General features: G+C 33.0%; 1 protein-coding gene across 1 annotated transcript in view; it reads right to left on the minus strand.

Moving 5' to 3' along the window:
• Positions 1-682: 682 nt before the first annotated feature.
• The window catches only part of LOC130635931 (RNA-binding protein 8A-A-like), a 64888-nt gene continuing 43545 nt past the window's right edge, over positions 683-22025 (minus strand). The window contains exons 2-7 of the mRNA XM_057445462.1: positions 3602-3694; positions 3197-3250; positions 2895-2975; positions 1823-1959; positions 1308-1447; positions 683-910 (exon numbers count right to left, since the gene is read on the minus strand). Of these exons, the coding sequence (XP_057301445.1) occupies positions 895-910; positions 1308-1447; positions 1823-1959; positions 2895-2975; positions 3197-3250; positions 3602-3665 (492 nt within the window). The 5' untranslated portion in view covers positions 3666-3694 and the 3' untranslated portion in view covers positions 683-894. The remainder of the gene's footprint in view (positions 911-1307; positions 1448-1822; positions 1960-2894; positions 2976-3196; positions 3251-3601; positions 3695-22025) is intronic.

The raw sequence follows: 22025 nt of genomic DNA on the forward strand, positions 1-22025 counted from the left end.
TTGTTGCCTATGTCCAAGCGGCTAAACGATGTTCAAGGCAAAGCCGTATAGACGGGGGTGGATTTAAGCAGAGAAAATATTCAAATGCAACAAAAAGGAAAAAAATCATTAAAATTGACTGATTTGTATAGTTTTAATTGTCCTTTTTTAAAGATTTTTTTGAAAAGAAAGCTTGAAAATCAAACTTTTTTGTTCATTTTTGATCTAGAAGTGATTAAGTTCAAAAAATTAGTAAGCAAATTAAGAGAGAATAATCGACATAGAGAAATTCTTGTCATCCTCTTGTAGAATGTACTAAATTATACTACAATTTTGTGTCAGTAATACATTGTGAAGTTTTCGTTTTATTGCCAAGCGGGAACTACTGTTTGGGCGTAGTTGAGTTTGTAGGGACAGAAAATACACCGTCTCAATATCAAGTCCACTGACAAAATCGCTGCTGTAATTTTAAACCCTCCGGATTATGTAACAACGAATCTTAATTTACCAAAATTTCGGTCGAGTTTAAATTTGGCAGATCGTTTTTCGCGCATATAAATTTTATTTTTTGCACGTGAAATTCTCGTACAACCAAATGCATAAAGAATTCGCGAAACATGCAACATCTCTCCGCAAAAATAATATGTGCGCGAAAATTCCACAATTACATTCCCTTCTACTTTCAAAAATCACAACATACGAGTTTTTAAATGTTTGCTTTCTATTCAAACTGATGGTTAAAAACATAACAGTGGCAGGTTTTAAATACACGGTGCCGAGGATACACTCAAGCTGCAGCGCATGCGCTGTAATGCCGTTTATTTACAACAGAAGTTCTCCGCAAAGAAATATTTGTATTAAATTGCGTCAAATCCAAAGTGCTGATGGTATGCAGGTAGATATTTTGCAAAGACTTTATCTTCGACCGCCTCTATAATAAAAAAGAACACTTTGTGAAAGCTGTTTAAAGGAGCATCCAAATAAAATGCAATTTGACATATTTTCCGTTTTTTACATAGTTCGCATGAAAAGACACCAAAAATTGCCCGACAATCCGATTTTTCTCCAATTTCGAGTAAAACCCGAAAAAATCGGAAAATTAATCACGTGTCCACAAAGGTGAAATATTTCGAGCAGATTGGATTTGAGCATGTTGATTCGTTGGAGAAAATTTCCTCCAGTCAATCAGAACTATGAATATGTCGCTCTGCACTTAATATTCCGCCAAGTGGAGACGAGTTTTTATGCACTGCAATTAAATCAGGTGAAAGTTGAAATGGAGTTTTTACAGCAGTACCAGCGCTCTACACATCAACAATCAAACTTACTTCTTCTTCTTTCCTTTTGCTGGTCCTTTAACGAACGCCCAATCTACTGCTATCTTCTGTCCGAGTAATTCTTCACCGTTTGTAGCGTCTAGTGCGTTTTGAGCTTCTTTGAATGTGTCGTATTCAACAAGTGCGTAACCCTGGTAACGAAATAAGAATGACGTCTCACTAAAGTCGGTTCATGAACTTTCCACGGCACTGTATTTATCAAATTATGCAAATTGTACACTCAGTGTCTTGCTCCCGAAAAATTTGGAGAAAAACTATATTTAGGAATATTGTTGCTTTTAAAATGCCAAAACAGACAATAAAAATTAAAATATATTGTATATAATTTATAAATAATTTTATATCATGGTTATTTTAGCGGCCACAATGGTGACGCTTCATGTGTGGACATTTGTCAAATTTTGAGCGACTTTTTTTCATCCTTTTATCTATTTTTTTGTCATCTTTGCATTAAAACGTGAAATATATCATTAAAAAATTATTCAAATTGGTAACGTATATATTACCTTTAGAAAACCAGTACGTCTGTCCAAATTCAAATGCATATTCCGGATGTTGCCATAATCACCGAACACGTTATGGAGATCATCTTCCTGCGCTTCTTCGTGGACGTTCGTCACAAACAAAATCCACCCCTCCACAGCTGGAGAGAGAAAAAAATTCAGCTTATCAATATGCAAGAGTCTTGTGAGAACATCTTCAGATGTCTAGCGAACTTATTGAATAAAATTACTAAATTTGATTCAATATTCATTCAGGGTCAGTTACTGAGTAATATTGTGACTTCTCAGAGTGTCATATAAGATTTTTACCCTTGAAAATCTTAGACTATAATAACAGTGCCATTACAACGGAAGTAAATAATTTATAAAATATCTCAATGAAAAGCGTGATGAAAAAATGGAGAAAATTTTTAATACTATTCTTTAATCAACGAAATGGTGGAAATAAAAACTCGAATAGTCCATTTCAATAGTTTTGGCAAAACTGGTCATTCCAAAATTTTTTGGCGTTTTCAGGGCTTTTTAAGAATTTAATTTAATTTCAGGGTTCCAAAGTCACTTGTTAAAATTTAGAACTTCTCAAGGTCTGCATTCTGTTATTACACTCCCAGTGTTTTTGTTTTGCAATGATCACAAAATAATAGGAGAAAGATAAAAACTCAAATTCATATAAAAAATGTACAGTTACTTCAAAACATTTTAATGCTAACTAAAAGCTAAGTTAGTTAAGAAAAGCATAAGGAGATGTTTAAAGGTAGCCTTTTAATTTTGTGATATTTCCCCTGGAACTTTGTGTCTAAACTTCAATGCCTTACTTATCAAAATTAGGAATTACTCCGCAAATTACATAACTAGCCTTTTTATAAAACAAACTGTAAAAATAATTTTTTGAAGAACAAATGTAAAATTTAATCCTTGCTAGTATTTTGAAAAATCTTTCTAGTTAGTTAAGTCATGTGTGAACATGACTTTTTACAGACATTTTAAAAAAATTCCTGACAATTCCTGTTTTTTTTGGCAGAGAGAAGATCCTGATAATACTATATCTCTTAACAGATATATAAAAAGTATTTACATTTTTGTGGTCCTTGAATGTTAGCACCAGCTTCATCTTCTATTGCGTCAAAAGGTTCAACGGTTCGAATGTCGTTGCTATCTATAAAAAAACAACAAATTGTACAGAAACGAAACTTTTCGCACAAAATTCATTTTTTTCATATATCAATGAAGGCTTATAATAAAGCCTTAATTCTTTTCTCATAAAAATACCCTAAAAAAACAGCTGGTAGAAGTACAAAAAAAAAAAAAACTACAGAGGGATAAAAACAAACTATAAAAACAAACAAGCAAACAAACAAACATACAACTAAAAACTACCTTTAAATCCTCTTCCTTTTCTCTTCTTATTCTTTTTTAACCTTTTAACCTCATCTGGAAAAAAAAGTACGATAAAGTGATGTAAATAATAACATCTTTAAAACATGCACATTTAAAACAGGTATATATATATAACACCATATCATTATATGCTCTGATAAACACATGGTATCTACACTTTTATATATGTCAAAATAGAGATATTTATTAGAGTTTTTCTTCTTCGAGCAGTTTAGTTGTGCTAATCAAATATGTCCAAAACAAATATTCAAACTTCTTCAGTTTTTTAATAAACACCAAATCTCTGTTTAACGTTTGTCTCCACTAAATGCCACCTAATTTTTTTTAAAAATTAAATAAATGCCTAAGCAGTCATGGTAGGTAAAGCAATATCTAAAACCATACCATCATCATCAACATACATGAATTCGTCCTTTTCATCGATATCAACTTCTAAAACCTCTGCCATTATGTTGAAATTTTCAGTTTTTTATCACTACAGTAAAATTGAATCACTGTCAGCAGGCACAAATACAGCAAAAAAAATAACAAATATATATTAGGGAAAAATAACCTTTTACTTTGATTCAAGACACTTTCTTTTTTAGCTCCTAGAAGCTGCTCTTTAGCAAGTGTAATTTTGGCAAAAAAATTTATGATAAAATAAATTCACTTTATAATATCTAATGCATTAATAAAGTTTGAATGCACATCTCTTCATCATCATCATCATTCTTGGCTTAACATCCGTTTTCCATGCTAGCATGGGTTATATTAATGACCCTCTTCCAATCTGATCTAGACTGTGTTAGATCTAAATTTATAGATAATAATCTATAATTTATAGATAAATAGATTTAAAGTTTATTTTCATGATATTCTTCCAATATGTAGCGCAAACATCAACGTAGTCTAGTAAACTAAACTCAACATTTTTCCCTTTTGCAATAGCGCGCTAACATAAGCAGGCTTACAAAAGCATGACAGACATCGAAGGACGAAAGCAGAAAAGAGAGACAGGTATCCTGTCTAACATCAACGCTGTTCTGTACCTCCATGATTAAACCTTTTAAAAGCACACATCATACATTAATGGCCAACGAAAACCCTCATAATTCGCCATTTTTAGCGTCGACTAATAACTGCTGTGGCTATATTCGCACTTATTAGAATACTGGCAGCTTCTAATTTTTTAAACTTAACAAAACACAAAAAGTGTTTTAGCTACCTCCTAAATAAAAAATATTACTTTTACCGGAGAAAAGCAAAGAAAAATAAGAAATAAAATAATCATAGTTAATTGCGTAAACATTAAAGTTACACGCAGAAAAACCACATTTTATTAAATATTTTTTAGCGTTTTCTGCAATGATTTAATCAAACTACATTTGTGACAAACTGTTTTTAATGATGCAGTTGGAGCGCAAAACTAACTGCTTTTTTACTAAGAGTTTGTTGTTCGTGCATTGCCGCATAGGAGGCAACTGAACTATGCTCCGGAAAAACAAATACTATTTTCCGTCACGTCTGACCACACAAGGCCTAGGGACTTTTTAGCGATTTTACCACGTCAAATAATTGCTGACGCGAAGGTACATGTTTTGAAAATATGTTGGTAAATACCTCCGCAAATGCGAGTGTCGTCTTAAATAACAAAGGTTGTAACCGCCCTTAATCCTATTCATGGTGGAGAGGGAGGGGTGATGATCGTTCGTAAAAAACTTTATGCAGAATTAATTTAATTTTTTTTAAAAATATAATTGTTTGTAGAGAGCTTTCGCTTCCGCGTGTATCCTATTCTTTTTGTACATCCATGGTTTCACTTTGCCGCGCGAAGGTATATGTTCTGGCTATGCAGTCAGTAATAATTAAAGCGCTACTGAAATAATACGTAGCAGGGTCACGTGCCACTAAAAAAAATGGCCGTCGAGTGACAAGAAAAATAAATATTTAAAAAGCTATATCTGGACTTACATGAAGTTTTAACAAAAAGTAAATATATCATTTAGCATATCTCATGCAAATCTTTCAGATGAGTCCAACTTGCAAAAGTACTTCGGGATGCCTTGAAGACCTTACATGTTCTATTATTTGCTCTTAATAACGATTTCCTCACTCTCTCTAAAACATGACTCTGGAGATCAATTTTTCTTTTGTGTTGAATGTTATTCTAATCTATTTATATCTATCTATCATATTGAAATGATTTGCTTCTGATAAAAGAGCAGTATGGCAGGTATCATTTTTAGATGTTATGCATTTCATGTATTTCACAAGCTAGGGCCTAGGACTAAATTGATAAATGCTGTTTGAAACAGTAAAAATATTACATACAATTAATTTAGTTTGAATAATATTCTTTTCTTTTTTTATATTTTTTATTTTCAAACAACAGGTGGCCACAAAAAATGTAAAAAAAATTAAAAATACAATTACAAAAACAAGAGAAAAGAATGTTCCGTATATCGTTGTTACAGATGATCTGTAATAATCCATTTTTGTTTCTTTTTATGCCAAGAAGACTTTACGTATGAGGGTGTAAAAATAAATTTAGCTCAATTATTTTTAATGCCATCTCTTGCTTTCTTTTTATTAATTAATTTATTTTTCTATTTTAACTTCGTTAGATTAGCAAATTAATAAAAATATGCATTTTAGCTATGCCGTTTTCTATGAAAAATATTTAACTTCATATTTCACTTTTTTTGTAATTTCAATAGTTATAGAAAGCTATCACACACATCAAGAAAACAAAATTTGCCCGTGTCTCACGAAATGGTCTGGAGACCTCCACTCCTTAATGTATCCCTCACAGCAAAATAGAATATATATCCTACTGATTTCATTAATGCAACATACCACCAGTCATTGGACAAATATTATTATCACAATTTTTGTTTTGTTACCTCCTCATCACCATTTTGAATAAACTGGCAGGAGAAGCAGTTTGTGCCCAGACCTTTGTCAATTTACTCATGCTCAATTTTTCCTTTTATATATGTTCAGGTAGATGAATGATTACACAAATCAATGCTGAGGTGACAGCAGATGTTTTTGTATATAACTCATTGTATTTTATAACAGGTATATAATTGTGAATTAAAAACTGATAAAAATAGAAAATAAAAACTTTTTCATGTTCGCATTTCCGATTTGTTCAAATATAATGCACTACTATGTTTAAATAGAGTCGCCATGTGTGCATCTTACAGTCTGACCACCGAGGATAACAACTTTATTAGTTTCACATATTAAAAACAAAAACAGTTTTTAACAGTGGATTCAATAATATGAGCAACACTCACCCCTTAAATCGAAATATTAGTTAGACCAGAAGAAAAAAGAATCACAACATTTGGAATTACAACTGTTGAGACTTCTGCTTTTTATACATTTTTGTAAGTGTATTGACCCTTTGGCTATTATTTTAAGAATTTTAAAATTTCCCTACAGTACAGTCTGAATGTAATCTACCACGGACGTGAAACTCGCATGAATAGTTGCACAGAACAATAACATTGCGATAGCTTTTGTTTTTTAAGAAAATAATTGCCTCGCTGACCCCATGCGAACGATTGTTTAATCACAATAGGTAACAAGATCAATTTTAGCGATCTAATTTGCGCGAACTCCTTTGAAATTTTTAATTGCAGTAATTAAGCGTTAAAAGTTTATAAACGAGAAGCGGCGAAAGAAATGTTTTTTTAGATCGCATTTTCAAAGTTACAAACATAAAGCGGCGATAGAAATGTTTTTTTGGATCACATTTTAAAAGTTTAAAAACGAAAAGCGGCGATAGAAATGCTCTTTTAGATCGCATTTTAAAAGTTTATAAACGAAAAGCGGCGATAGAAATGTTTTTTAAGATCAGAGTTTAAAAGTTTAAAAACGAAAAGCGGTGATAGAAATGTTTTTTAAGATCACATTTTAAGAGTTTATAAACGAAAAGAGGCGATAGAAATGTTTTTTAAGATCACATTTTAAAAGTTTATAAACGAAAAGCGGTGATAGAAATGTTTTTTAAGATCACATTTTGGAATAACATATTAGCGTATACCCACTAAATGCTGTGAACGTCTTATTTCTGTGCTTTTACCTTTCTCAGTAACTTTCTCTTTTCACTGAAAACAATGGCTGACTATGAAATGATGTCCTGAGCCTTACATCCATGATGTACCATATTACCATTTACAGACATCCTAAACATTCCTGGGGTAGATCACACCTGAGTAAATTTGTGCGCGGTTGAGGTATGACATTTTAATCTATTGTTATCTTTGTAATCATGCACACATACCAAACAAACCTAATTTTTATAAAACTAGCTTAAGAATAGAGAAAAAATTATTACCATGTGTGCTCTCCTCCACAGATCCCCTTGTTTTTTGAGCATTTGTTTCTGCTAGCTCCCCATCTGAGCAAGTTAGTATAGTATTGCAACCATTATAATGGAACGAAATTAAGACGCAAATCATGGAAATAACGAGGGTTCCGATAAGCCACATACGCCGTAAAAAGTGTGGGCGTTTACGGGTGAGTTCAATGTTTTGAAAAAAATTCAAGTATATAATTGGCCGAAAAACTTCCCCCTATATATATGCAGTTGTTTGTGGCTTATCGGCACCCTCTTTGAAAATAAGGCATTTTTGACGGCTTCTTTCTTGCTTGACCCTGGGCAAGCAAACGCATACCTTGTTTTTATGGATGGCTTATAGTCAAGATCATGAAGTTATATATGGGAAGGCAGAGTTTCCAGATTGTTGCTAGAGCTGTTTATTTAGATAATTAGGAAGGTACACGCTAAATAAATAAACAAACTTCATTTCATAGGTCATTGCAAAAAGACTATAGCTAACATACTCTAAAATAATCCAATCTCATAGTGATAGAAGTTCGCCCATAAAAAGAAATTGCTTCAGACATGACTGCAAACAAAATCAGATAGCTAGCTATAATAGCAGCTATCAAGCAAATAGCAGCTTTATTAAGCAAAAACGTAGCTACTAGTTCTTGCTTTACCCTCTTGCTTTCCTTTCCACGGATCAGTTACAGCGCATTCAATCAAAGAAGTGATTTAACTGAATAACTAACTATACACTTAACTTAAGCTAAATTAAATGCTTGCCAGATTTCTGAACTATATGCACAAGAACCATCGTGTTATCGTTGTGAGTAGTTGTGAGCGCGCGATAGAAGCAGCCATATTCCATAATGTCTCGATTTTAATGTCTTGATTGTCTATCCTTTCCTCTTCCCCGTGCCTCCCCGACACGCCCTTAGTCCCCTAAACATTTTTCAAACCACAATCGCGTTATTTGTTTTGTTTGACGGGAAAGAAAATGTTTTTCAACCTCGTTCCCAGGGCAATTTTTCGCTTTTTTGATATCCGAGACGGCGCGAAGAAATCATTTCTTCTCGCAGTCCGAGATTGTCAGAAAGAGAAAAATGGGCTTGGCGACGAGGTTGAATGTTTTTAGTAAATGGCAATCATATAAATTGAATGAAAATTAATAGCGCACTGCTTAAATGAAAAGATAGACATAAAAATGGACATAAAATGTTATGATGTAGATGATTTCAAGAACAGAGCTGTTTTGGGGTTAAATGTTCCAAAATGTTTGAATAAATATAAGAAACTCATTAGATTTCAAAACGACAAAATGTGAATTCTTCATTTTGTATCCTATCTCGCCGTCTTTCTGGAGCAAAAGCAAAAGCCATTACGCATCCTTATACTTGTATCGTTTTAGGTCTAATAAATCCTTTGTGCTTGTTAGACTATGTATTGTAACAAGTCACTTCTGACTGTGGCCGTACGTTTTTATATGTTACCAAAGGTGTGTATTTTTTACCAACTTTTAGAAATAGATAAAAGCAATTTGTAAATAAAGTTTGTGTATATTTTTACTGCGATAAGAGATATTCAAAAATGACTAGAAAGTTTAGAGCGTTAAATGTGTAACCAACCTTGTCGCCAGGTCTTTTTTCCCTTTTGGACAATCTCAGACGGATATTTTTTTTTCGCCGTCTGAGATTGTTAGTGAGAGGAAAAGAGCCCCGGAACGAAGTTTAAATCAATGAGTTTAAATGTGAACAGAAAAGACAAAAGAAAAAAATTCGGAGTGTTACGTTAGTAAACAACTTTCTCGACTAACGTTCCCAGACACGTCTGTCCCCTATAAGATAATGTAGAGCATGTATGAACGAGATAATTCTGATATTTCAAACGTCAATAACTCACACTATCAACTCGAATACATTTCCCGAATTTAATATTTTTATTCCCTTTGATGTGCTGCAGCTTTTTTGAAAATATTTGACAGAAAATGGATGAAATATTTAAAACGCTTGCCAATAATAACATATTTTCAAGATCATATTCAAAATAAACCTGCAATACTACTATAGCACTAGAAGCTCACAGTGCGCAGTCTTTATGACAGTGTGCACGACGTTCCTTACTTTGCGCAGTGTTCCTAATTTAGTATGAGCTGTTTGCCCAATAGTGTGCACTGCGGGTTTCTGACAGTAACCAACATCTTGGAATGTCCGTGATTTCGTGATTTATACCAATTTCGAACACAAACGTTCAAGAATGTCTATTCCGGTGGTTACCTGTAGAGATAATGGATAATGGAGGAACTAAGCAACGTAGCGAGATGGTTTTTTGGTACTAGGAGAAATTAGATGCGGAACTGTTATTCTTAATGCTCATCTTGTATTGCCCGTGGCAGTATTTGAATTGGCATCTGATTCCTGTTAATATCAGAATACAGGAAGATTTTGAGTATCTTGATGAAAAAGAGGTCAATCGGAATACAGCCACGGAAATTGTCAGGGAAATAAATCCGGAAGGAGTGTCTACACGGGAAAAGAAACGACTACAGCGACACATATACTCTGATTTTATGGCACGTTGATGGCTATGATAGATTCGTCATCTGATAAAGTAAAAATGTTCTTTTTGTCGTCTTAAAATTTGAAATTCTTTGTTCATAAATTAAACATGTTTTTTCCTGCTTTTAGGTGATGACATTAATTCACACCTAGAATCCATAAGCAATGAGTTTGAATCTTCAGTATCCCCAAAATATGATTTCATTTTCAAATGAAGTACGTCATAGATTGGTACAAACCATTTTTAAAAAATAGCTTTTAGTATTTTTGTTACTGAATATTTGGTCACCAACGCAATCGCAGATTGCGTTGGTACAAAATCATCTTCCTCCTTATTAAAGTTATTTATCCCCAACTTATTAAAAAATATTTTCATCCCTTCGGTTTTCACATTTTCGAATGTTTGGGCTTCTTCTGCATTCACGAAAATCAAGCGATGCCCCCCCCCCACTATCAACCTCGTTCCTAGGGCCTTTTTTGTCTCTCCTTAGCTCGCCGTCTGATATACAAAAGAGAAAATCAGGTCCTAGAATCAAATTTGCCCCACCATCTGACTGCTTCACTACCTGCTATTCATCAGTACAATTATCGAAACGTCTGCTCCACTGTAGCTGCACTTTAAGTTTCTGTTGGGCCTGCTGTTCTTTCTGTTTTGCCTTGTCTTTAGTATTATAAGGCACTTGACTTAAAAGATTGTTCCGTCTTCTAAATGCCTGTCTTTATCTTTTGTCTGAAGAAGTGGAGCTACAAGAAAAGAAACAATTGGAAGAAGATGATCTTGTATCAAACGACTTTGATGACGACAGTGCATCATGCTTTAATTTTTTTTATTTTAGGTTTTTCAAGCTAATTTTAGACTTCTTCTTTCAGCGTATTTCAATTTGTAGCTGGTTTTGATTGCAGAGCATGCAAATTGTATAACACGCTCGCAAAGTATACAAAATACAGACCAGGCGCCTCTATGATTGACAACCCTCGACTCAGGCTAATTGACACAGCTCACACAAGCTTTTCAGGAATAAAAGCGTGAATAATAATATAAAACACAACGAGCACATGCCAAGAAGAGCGTGCACTTAAACATGCACACCACAGAAAACAAAGAACATCTTGCACTAATCTGTGAACACCGCTCACAGTGTGAGTTTCCAGAACCATCGTATACAACGATTTATTTATTATTTGACCTTCGTCTGAATGTGAAGCTTGTTAGAGAAATAAAAAAAATTACAAGCGTTTGTTTGTAACAACAGTAATGCGACCAAAAACAGGACTTCCCTGAAGTTCAAACGAGTTAAAAATTTACACCTATGCTAATTTAACTACACTGAAGATAAGATTAAGAAGAGAAAGTCATGAGGTAAAAGATTCAATAAACATGTCTGTCAGTGTTTTTTTTTTCAACTTGGCAAAAGTGGCCTTTTTATACATGCAAAAATCAGTTTTTTGTCCTAAATTTGGCATTTTTGCGTTTTTTGGGACAAATTTTTGAACAAGGAAGGATCTAGTAGCATTTTAATATATTATTTAATTACGAGGAGCGATTTTAGATTTTATATTCCGTAAAAAGTGAATTTTGCGAATTTTCATTTTGGGAAATGGTCAAAACTTTCTTTTAAGTTTTTATCTTTGAAATACTGTCTAAGATACCTGAATTTTTGAAATCAGGTCTGAGGTGAACTTAAGGATAACAAATTCCATTGAAAATCGCAATGAAAGTCAATGAAAGTCAAATAGAATAATATATTTCATTTTTGAAAAAATGTGCCATCGGATTACTTGAAAAAATAAATAAATGTTATTTGTATGGCCAAAGATTCCAAAAACGAAGTGTTGAAAATTAATGGAGATAATAAAGATAAAAAATTCCAAGAAATAACAAGTTCATTTATATATGATATTTATATAGTCTTCAATACTTAACAAGTTTGCTTTAATATGAACTACTGTATACTTAAAATCATAATAATTTCTTAGCACTAAAAATAAAAGGAGATGCAAGACCTTAAAAATACTTTAAAGCACTTCAAGATTAGAAAGTCCATACCAGAGAATTTTTAGGCTTTCGATAGAATTTGTTTCTTCTTTTATGCACCCTTTTCAACAAAAATGCGAAACAATGGCCTTTTAATAAAGCCTTTAAAATATCAAATCTTGTAAAATGCGAGTACGAAATTCAAAATTTAATTGCTTGCATTATAGGGGGAAAATGGAATAACGCATCTTGTATTGCTCTGACAGAGCTAGTTTTTCAAGGAATTTATTTTAAATTTGTGTAATATTGGATTTTGAGTCAATATAAGGTCATTTTGTTAGTGAAAAACACCATTAACGTTTTCAGTAAAGACAGTAATTCAGAAAATCTGTTATTCTTCATTCTCCTTATATGGAATTACAGCATCCTTGATGGCTCCAAGTGGAATAAAACTTTTTCTTATTTTTTCTAATTTTTCTCTTGGATATGTTTTTCAAAAACAAAGATACCTGCTAATGTGACCTTTGTTTCAAGTCATATTCAAGGAGTGGGTGTTCTTTGATATTATAGTTTTAGCGTAATAAGTGAAAAAGACTTTCTAATGAGCTCCAATCTGATTATTTTTTTCATTATGATGTAAACATTATCTTCAGCTAACCGTATACAAAAGTTTAGGATAAAAAGATACACCTTATGGAATAATTCAATCCTGTCGCTAGTGGAATATTTCCATTCTTAAGTGCTCCTAACTTTAAACCCGCATAACTTATGACCACGAGCTTCTTATAAGGTCGGGAGAAAGAAAATGGAATGTTCTATTTCTCATCAATGAGATAAAATTTTAAGTTCATGCACAATATACTTAATTTTCCACTTCAATCGCCTTTTCGAAAAAAGTGTTAGAAAGAAAAGGACACTTTTTGCTTCGTTAAAAAAACAAAACACTGACTTATTCTTTTGAAATCTCCAGGGGCATTCGTCAGTAAAAATAACTCGGTAGATTAAACCTTCCAGGCTCGAACATTTGCACCGTTTTAGCAGTCTTCTGGATCTAAAAACCCTGATAACTCTAACTTCAGAGAAAAGATATAAAAAAATCCTCGCCACCACAAAGACCATCATAACAAATTTTTGTTTGCCGTCAAAATTCCTGTTAACACGAACTATTGTCTTGGTCACTTAGCCGTTATCGAAACATATCTGGGTATATGAAAGCTGTATTAAATCGAATCCTGGAATTCAATACAACCAATAAACAACTTCTTGGAAGAAATCCCTGAATTCCGATGTTATTTTTCTGATTTTCCGGTGGTTAGAAAAATGACCTCTGGATCACCTGGTTAGAGTTACGTTGCTTTTAATCACGCAAAAATACGAAGATACCATTACCTGTAACGATCGAGGTTGGCTGTGATGTGTAAACAGCATTGTTGAAATATTAAGATTTCCTTTTAAAAACAAACATTAAAAATAACATAGATTATGCGATGCTTTTTTTTGGCGCTGAAAGTATATTATGTAATTTATAAAAGGTACAAAGCGCGGAAAATAGGAAAAATATTAAAAGATTTCAGCTTATTTGATCGGATAAAAAAACTCATAACTTCTAAATTTGAGAGCCTTAAGGGTTATGACATTATTACAACAAAAACTTGTAGAAACGGACGCGAAAATTCTCAATAATTCTGACTAGGATTGTAAAATTAATGGTAGCTAATAAGACCGTAAAATAAAAAATAATGCTTTGAAAAAAGTGCATCTACTCAAATTTTGTTTTTTTGTGGTGATTTGATGGTGCGCAAACAAGCAGTTAAAAACCCCTAACACTATTCGGTCCGGGAAGGTGGGTGCCATTGACGGAGGGGCGGAATATGTTCGAAAAAACCCGGACCGAATAGGGTTAACATTTATGTCAATCTAGACCACGAATATGAAGAAACTAGGGCGGGGAGGTCGAGTTTAATGAGGAACGAAGAAAAAAACACAAAACAAGGTTTAACTTTATGATTTTTCATATTTAAAAATATATATTGTTTTTATATTTGTATATATATAATATTTTATAATATTTTACAACAGTATGTTATTAACAGTGTTCTTACCTTAAAAATATTAATACTGATTGGTATTTTTAGTCACGTCTATTTGAGTCTTACTTAATTTTAAAATTATTTTTAATGTTAAAAATATATCCTGGTACATTGTTTTTCAGTACATTTCTTTTGCTAAAAACGACAATATATGTTCACGCCTTTGGAAGCTTGCTCTATAAATATAAAATTATTGTGTTTACTAATTATATACATGTATTAGGCGTAGGTTCAGCTGTATATAAAATAAGAGATTCCAAAATATGATGCTTATCATGATTTTTTGAAAAAATATTTTTAAATAATTTCTTAAGTCTGACAAAAACGTTGCTACATACAAGAACAGCTTTCAAAAAAGTTAATGACACAATCTTTGTATTATCTGAGAAAGAAGAAACATGGAGTCGAAATAAACTGCATTGACTATAGATTAAGTACGTGACCATATTTTAAGCCTCATTTGAAAAAACGATGAAGGGAGTCAAATAACACAGCAAAAGAACTTAAGAAAAAGTTTAGACTTGTTGCGTGAGATGTATAAAGGTTAGCAAGCAAGCTTTAGAAAAAATTGTAGCGTTGCCCACTATCAACACACCACCCTAATACCCAGTACACATTTCAACGACTTTATATTTTTGTAACTAATAGCTATTTAGAGAACTTGTTATCTTTTAGAGTTTTTTAGTAACAAAAATATTCAAAAAGTAAAGTATATTCCCCTTTTACACAACCTCGTCCTGCTGGCATTTTACCCCTCTGACGAAATTGAAAGCAGCCCTGGGAAAAGAGCTTGCCGATGCGTCCTTTTTTTCATGGTTTACACTTAATACTATTAATGTATGCACATGTAATGGTGGGCGTTAAGTTTTTCTAAGCCTTTCAACATTTAAAAATTGGCGCTAAGGAAAGTGCAAAATAATTTGACAAGATAACTTTACGAAAGAACATGAATATAAGAAGAAGCTTGCTTCTCTTTGTCTGTTGCAGGCGCCAATGTTATTTCATGATCGATAGAATGCGTATGTGAACGCAGAAAATGCAACGCATGCGCAGTTCTCCCTGCCTTCAAATGTGCATTATAAATCGGAGTCCCATCGTAGTTCTGTTTGCGTAAGGTCTTGTATATATCATCTAATTCTGTCAATATTCTATGTAAATTACAGACTTGTAGACAACTTGGTTCATCAATGGTTTGTTTGGAGATGAAAGATGTTTCTTGTAGTATATCTGAGCTAGAATACATTCGAACTAAGTTCTTGAGTGAACTTGAAAAAGCAAACTTTCGTGAACTGTTACATTCACATTTTATTTCGCTTCTAATTCTTCCTTCAACAAGTTTCTCTTTCAAGCACAGTATGCTATCTTCCGAAAATGTCAGCAAAATTGAGCGAGTTAAATCGATGTTCTCTTTTTTGCTCGCTTGTTCAAGGTGTATAAAAGCATCTTCCATTTTATTTAGTGCAATATAACAGAAGCATTTACAAATTTCAGCTTTCGGGTTGCTAACTTCAAGGTTATTTAAGAACCATATAGCTTCATCAGTAGGAACTTTCTCTGTAGTTCTAACTTCATGTAGAAACCAACCTAACAGCACTTCGGGTTCGTCTTTTTTAAACATTTTTAGATCAATTGCCAATCGGTACACATCACTGAATTGGATATCATCTAAAGCGTCAGTTTCGCATAACAACTCAATCCAATACTTCAAAAAGTCGTGTAGTTCTTCAAAAAATAATTTATCTGTTTTCGATCGCAGATATATTTTACTAACCAGAAGGGCTGGCTTCTTTTTGTATTCGTAAATCAGTTGAAAAAATTCGCTCTTAAAATCTTTAATCATCTTATAAATTGCTCTGAAACAAACAAAAAAAAACAGTACATACCGCGGCAGCGTTTGTCAATTAAAAAGTTCTTTTAAAATCCCATTAAAATCACAATTTCTTTTAAATCAACATTCCTATTAGTTTAAACTCACAGGAATTTCGAACCAATGCACTATTATACATGATGGATGAACCCTATCGCTTTGCCTTATAAAAAATCAAAATTGCCAAACAAAATGAAATAAATAAATATGATGTATATTGGCATGCCACAATCTAAAGACTTTCTATGATGTTCTAATTTGTATTAACCAAAGTTAAATACATAGTTTTCATTACATTTTTATCAACTTTATACGACATCTGTTAAATACAAACGAAACGGGGTGAGTTGGACAAAATGTTGCTGTTCCTTACTGCTGCACACTGTAAATACAGATAATACAATCAAGTAGGTGTGACCATGGTGTTGTTATAAACAAAAATACAAATTCTCGTTGGAAAAAATGGAATCGTGTGAGAAACGGGGCACAAATAGAGAAAGGACTGGTCACATCTTCCACCAATTAGGTTTTTCAACCCAAAACAGACGTGTCTAGCCAAAAAAAAGTTTTGTGAGCCAACATATACAACACCAAAGCAGAGCTTATTAATTTCCATCTCTTTTTGTGAGGACTTGTAGTGCTTTGTGAGGGATTATAGGCTGCGCATGTCTTCCTATCACCAAAAGAGACAACCGATCACATATCTAGGTGTGAGTACATTAATTACTATACTACCTTATCGCGTGTTCATTTGTCGTTTGTTTATAATAGATATCTCATTTAGGCAGCGGATTAAATAAAATATGTCATAATTGTATGACGTCACTGGCATAAGGAATTAACTTAACTGCGTAGATAACCCCATCGAAAACGGAATTTGTTTTTATATTAAGCACGTTTTTCCTTTTTTCAATTTGCTCCGATTTTCGCAATTAAGTAGTTATTTCCGTTACGCGATAAATTTAAAATCCTTAACGGAATACTTGGTATTAATGAATCGAACAATGTATGTTAGGTCTGCATTTTTGAAAATGTTCGACATGGAAGAAAACCACCTTGTTGAAAGAGAAATTTCAAATAAAAATAATTTTGTTAATCTATATTAAAATACCCGTATACGTCTGTCCGTCACGCACAATGGTAGCTTAGCTGCGCAATGCGGTATAAAAAGGACGGGCGAACCCGTGGATTTTTCCACGGGCTATCAACTAGTAATATAAATAACAAGAAAAAAATTATCTAACATTTAAATTTCAAAAACAAGTTCTACTCTATCTAAAATTACGTAGACTATTCACCAACCGAAAAAGTTTGTCTCAAAAAAAAAGCCCTATCAAAAAAGTGTTTTAGAAGATAACATATAAGCAACTAGAATAGAGACAATTTTTCATCTTTTTTTTTCATCTTTCCAAACCTGAAACCCAAGGTACATAGAGTTTTCTGATGCGACCATGATTTTTTCATTCTGAGCTCAAACTACAATCCCTGGGTCCGAGGTTGTGCAAAGGAAATAATTCGCAGTACGTCAAGGTCTCTTTTACAATCTCATCCCTATTCTACATAAAACTCCTAAAAACAAGTAAAACATTTTGTAGGAATCGATTGCCTAACTTCAATTTGGAGATCTAAACATCCCAAAAAAGTATTTAACAGTGTGTTTATACCCAAGTTATTTTTGTCCATAGTTGTACAGCGAGAAAAACGTGTTTCAAAACCGAAAGCACCAACGCGGCACCGAATCCATATGCTTCTGCGTTCGTCACTGTTAACTCACTTAAACCAGCTATAGCAAATGAAACTTTTATCTTTTGAAATCTTGTCAAGACTTTTAATATAATTACGAAATATAAATAAAACAAACAAACAAACAACCAATAAACAAATAAGCAAAGTAAAAAATAAAAAAACTAGGAATATAAAAACAGTGTATACAAAAGAAAAAAAACCTTCACAGCGTGTTATGTAACCGCATTGTTTTTATTCCATCTTTACTCAACAAGCTTTGTAAACTTTCTTCAAGTAATAGTAGTGATTGACGACAAATTGACATTAACATAATTGACATAGCTTGCGGTTATGTTTAATTAACTTACATGCATGCTTACATATGCGTTGCCATGCGACAAACAAGAAAAGGTAATCTGTAACCATACGAGAGGAAAACAATAAGCTAAACATGGTAGCGGTGTTATGCAAGGATAATTATTTTTTAAATAAAATAGAGTTTAGGGCTGTTTGTGCTGTCGAGCAGAAACCAGGTGAAAAAGCAGAGTACCTGCAATCAAGGCAAAGTTCACTGTTGTCAGGCCTAAATGTAGCCAACAGAAGATTTTAATCCAGCTGCAAACTAAGTGCTCTCACTTGTTACTTTCAAAGGTGCTGTGTTTTCCACATTTTATTTAAAGTAGGAATTACACACGAATGCGCCTAAAAAATTATTTAGCGCAAAGTGAACTTAAGTTAATTGGATGAAAAATAGAGAGTTTTCTTAACATCGTGCCAAGGATCTCAATACAGGAAGCCTAACAAGCCCTGTGAATGTCGTCTGGTGAATGTTTTGTGAATGTTGTCACTGTGAATGTCTTCACTTTCTCCGTCACTCCACTTTGCTTAATAGAAGGGATGGTCAGCTTGCGAAAGGAAACGCACTGTATGTTTTATCCTTGTTACTATGGTAATATCTGTTGCCATGTAGATAGATCATTTATACCATTTACTTTACATAAAAACAATGTTTATGGAAAAGAAATTTTGCTAAACTTAGAACTTTGCGGAATATTTTTTGCGATTTTGGACCTCATTTACAAAACTTTTTTGAAGAATTATTCTTTTTGAGCAAATAGCAACCGTATGCTTCACAAAATTATACCAACTTCGTCCCCAGGCCCATTTTTCTCTTTCTGACAATCTCGGACGGCGAGAAGAAATGATTCATTTCTTCGCGCCGTCTCGAATATCAAAAAAGCGAAAAATTGCCCTGGGAACGAGGTTGAAAATTATACCTAAGTTTATCGATCACAAAAGTATTTTTTTTAAAAAAACAATATATTGAATTGCAAAAAATATTTGAGTAAGACGAAGCTATTTAAAGATTGCGTTGTGGTTACTTCATATTTTCAGAATTACGACGTGCTGGAATTTCCAATAGGCTTTGGAGGAAAGAAAGCGAGGCCTAACAATTAGTAGCTTATATATATTGATATAAATTCTTATCTCATGAAGATTCACAAGACAGCAAAAAACAACAACAGGTAAAGACAAAAACGAGAACTGTTAGAGTAATGTATAGCGGCTAATATAACAGCTAACGAACATTATACTTCTAATTTCAATAAGCATATCAAAATTCTAACCAGACTGGTCACTATTCTTATTTCTCTATTGTTCTAAACAATAGACCTTTTGTTTTCAAGCTGAAATATTATCCAGACATTCTTAGAAACATATTCTTATGAAAAAGCGTGTTATAGTATTAGTAATAGAATAAATAATAATAGAAAATTGAAAGAAAAAGAACAGTAAAAAGATATAAAAACATTCTCTGAAATGCACTATATAATTTCATACTATCAGTTTGAAATGTTCTGTATCCTGTCTTAAAGCAAGTAAATCTTCTTTTGTTAAATTTTTAACTGAAATTTTTACCGCATTCCACTGTGTATATATAAATACAGGATTAATAGCTTTAATCTGTTGTATACAGAATAAGTATATAGATAGCAATGCTTACTTTTGTTTAGGGAGATATACGAATCTGTTTTTTTTTGCTCTCCTTAACACCCCTAGATTGTAGCTCTATGATTGTAGAAAAAGTACTGTTAATGTTGATTCTCTAGCAGACCCTGCCATCAGATAAATCCGCCCTCTGATAAAGCCGCTTTTTGATAACACTGCCTCTGCTAAAACTACCCTCTGATAAAGCCGCCCTCTGATAAAACCGCCCCCTGATAACGCTGCCCTCTGATAAAACCGCCCTCTGATAAAGCCGCCTTTTGATAAAAACGCTCTTTTAATAAATGCCACGAATTGCAATGGATTGTTATTCTCTACTCGTAGCGTTTGATAATAAGCACACTGACGAAGAGAGACATTGTAGGATGGAGATGACAAACTGCTTGTACGTTTTGCATTGTTTTTACTACACCATGGAGGTACAGGTTAATCATCTTTTTAAATTACTTTAAAAGGGAAGTGGTTTCTTAAAACACACCTGTTGTCACGTTAAATTCATTTTCCCTTATCTTTAGCTTGTTGTTTCCTTGTTTTTGGAGTAAAAAAGTGCAGGCACAACAATCTCGTTCCAGTGCTTCTTACACGCTTTGGGGACGAAATTGATGCAGGCCTTGATAGTATTGTTGTTAATGTTATAAAGTACATTTTTGACGTTTTTATGTTTTAACTTCATTATATTTTCATGTTTACATGCCACTATTCAATTATATATAATCGGGCACAAAAGAAAAAAAACTTTATAATTGAATATTAACATCATTATATGTGGAGGAATAACAAAACACAAAAAAATTGACGCTACAGATCTTTAAGAGAGAAATAGAGATGTGCATATCTTACACGGCTAGCCTAACATATATGGAGGGATATACTCTCTTTATTATTTTCATAAGGGGCTATTGTTTAGATGGGGAGTCGTAGTGTATTTAATACTTATTTTTAGCTACACAGACCCAATTAGTGTCCGCCCTCTACCAAACAACCCCCTGTAACGTCCAAGTTTATTCTTTGTTTATTGTTTTGTGAATGTCATAAGTTTACTAGGATGATATTCTTTTCGTGTTTTTTAAATCTCTGATTTGATATTTTTCCTCCTTTCTTTTAATCAAATACAGTTTGTGTTTTACAACTGTTTTCGTAAAAATTGTCAAGCATTCGTATTCCATAGTTGAGATAACAGTGACATCTTTTCACCAAAGACCACTAAGTTTTACAGCTACTGCTAGAAGATCTCTTTTCCTACCCGAGCATTGTCGTTCCCCAGCTAAAGGTGAGATCAGATAATTTCTGATTACGTTTTCTATTGGTTGCAGTCCGACATATTAAAGATCATTCTGATAAAATATGAGAATTTCTCACGAATTTCTCACAGCATGATGAACAGGCAGATTTAGGTTAGATGTCTGCAGTTTTTGAAAAAAGCTAGAGTTCTTTCAACTAGTTTAAAACAACTGCATCCAAATATTCGCGTTTAGATTTTAGACTACCAATAACCTAATCTAAATACCGTCTACCAGCTGATGTCATTCACATAGATACCAGCAATACATTGTTCACTTCTTATAATGTTTCTCTTTCACCGGAATGTAACATTTTGAAGGTTTTAGATAGTAACCATACTTTGGACAAATAACCTTATTCACCATTGCTGAAGATGTTTCATAGAAAATGCACCAGTTAAGTCTTTAGCAAAAGCAATTAGCTTAGTGTTTTTATCTACGACCATTGTAGTTATAAGTGAGAATAAACCAAGAGCTTACATTGCCATCGTTGTAGGATCGCTTTGTGAAGTACATTCTTTGAAGACGAATTTTTAAACAACCTATGATTAACAGATGTGCTGAGACATTGTAACAATTGTAAATGAAAGTACAAACGGTGTTTCAGTTTAACCAAGAATCATTTTATCATCTCTGTTCTCTATATATTAAATATAAATTTGATGTTTCATAATGATTCGAAGATAATATCTCACGCCAGCCATCTGCTAAAAGAAACCGAACCGTCTTTCGTCTTAATTTTACATTTCTCAAAAATTACTAAGTGTACTCCAGGTACTTCAGCATTTATCTAAATATATTCAAACTTATCCTTTGCGTTAACAATCAGTAAGAAAAAATGTTTGCGCATGACTGAAAATTTTAAAGTTTGTCGCTACATTTAGTAATTTCGGTTATTTCTATGTTAGATTTACACAACAGCCCTTTTAATTAATAGAGCTACCGTTGTTTAAATTTTAAAATTTGCAATGCAGTATGGGAAAATCAA

Source organism: Hydractinia symbiolongicarpus, chromosome 1 (genome assembly GCF_029227915.1).
Source record: "Hydractinia symbiolongicarpus strain clone_291-10 chromosome 1, HSymV2.1, whole genome shotgun sequence".
Taxonomy (NCBI): Eukaryota; Metazoa; Cnidaria; class Hydrozoa; order Anthoathecata; family Hydractiniidae; genus Hydractinia; species Hydractinia symbiolongicarpus.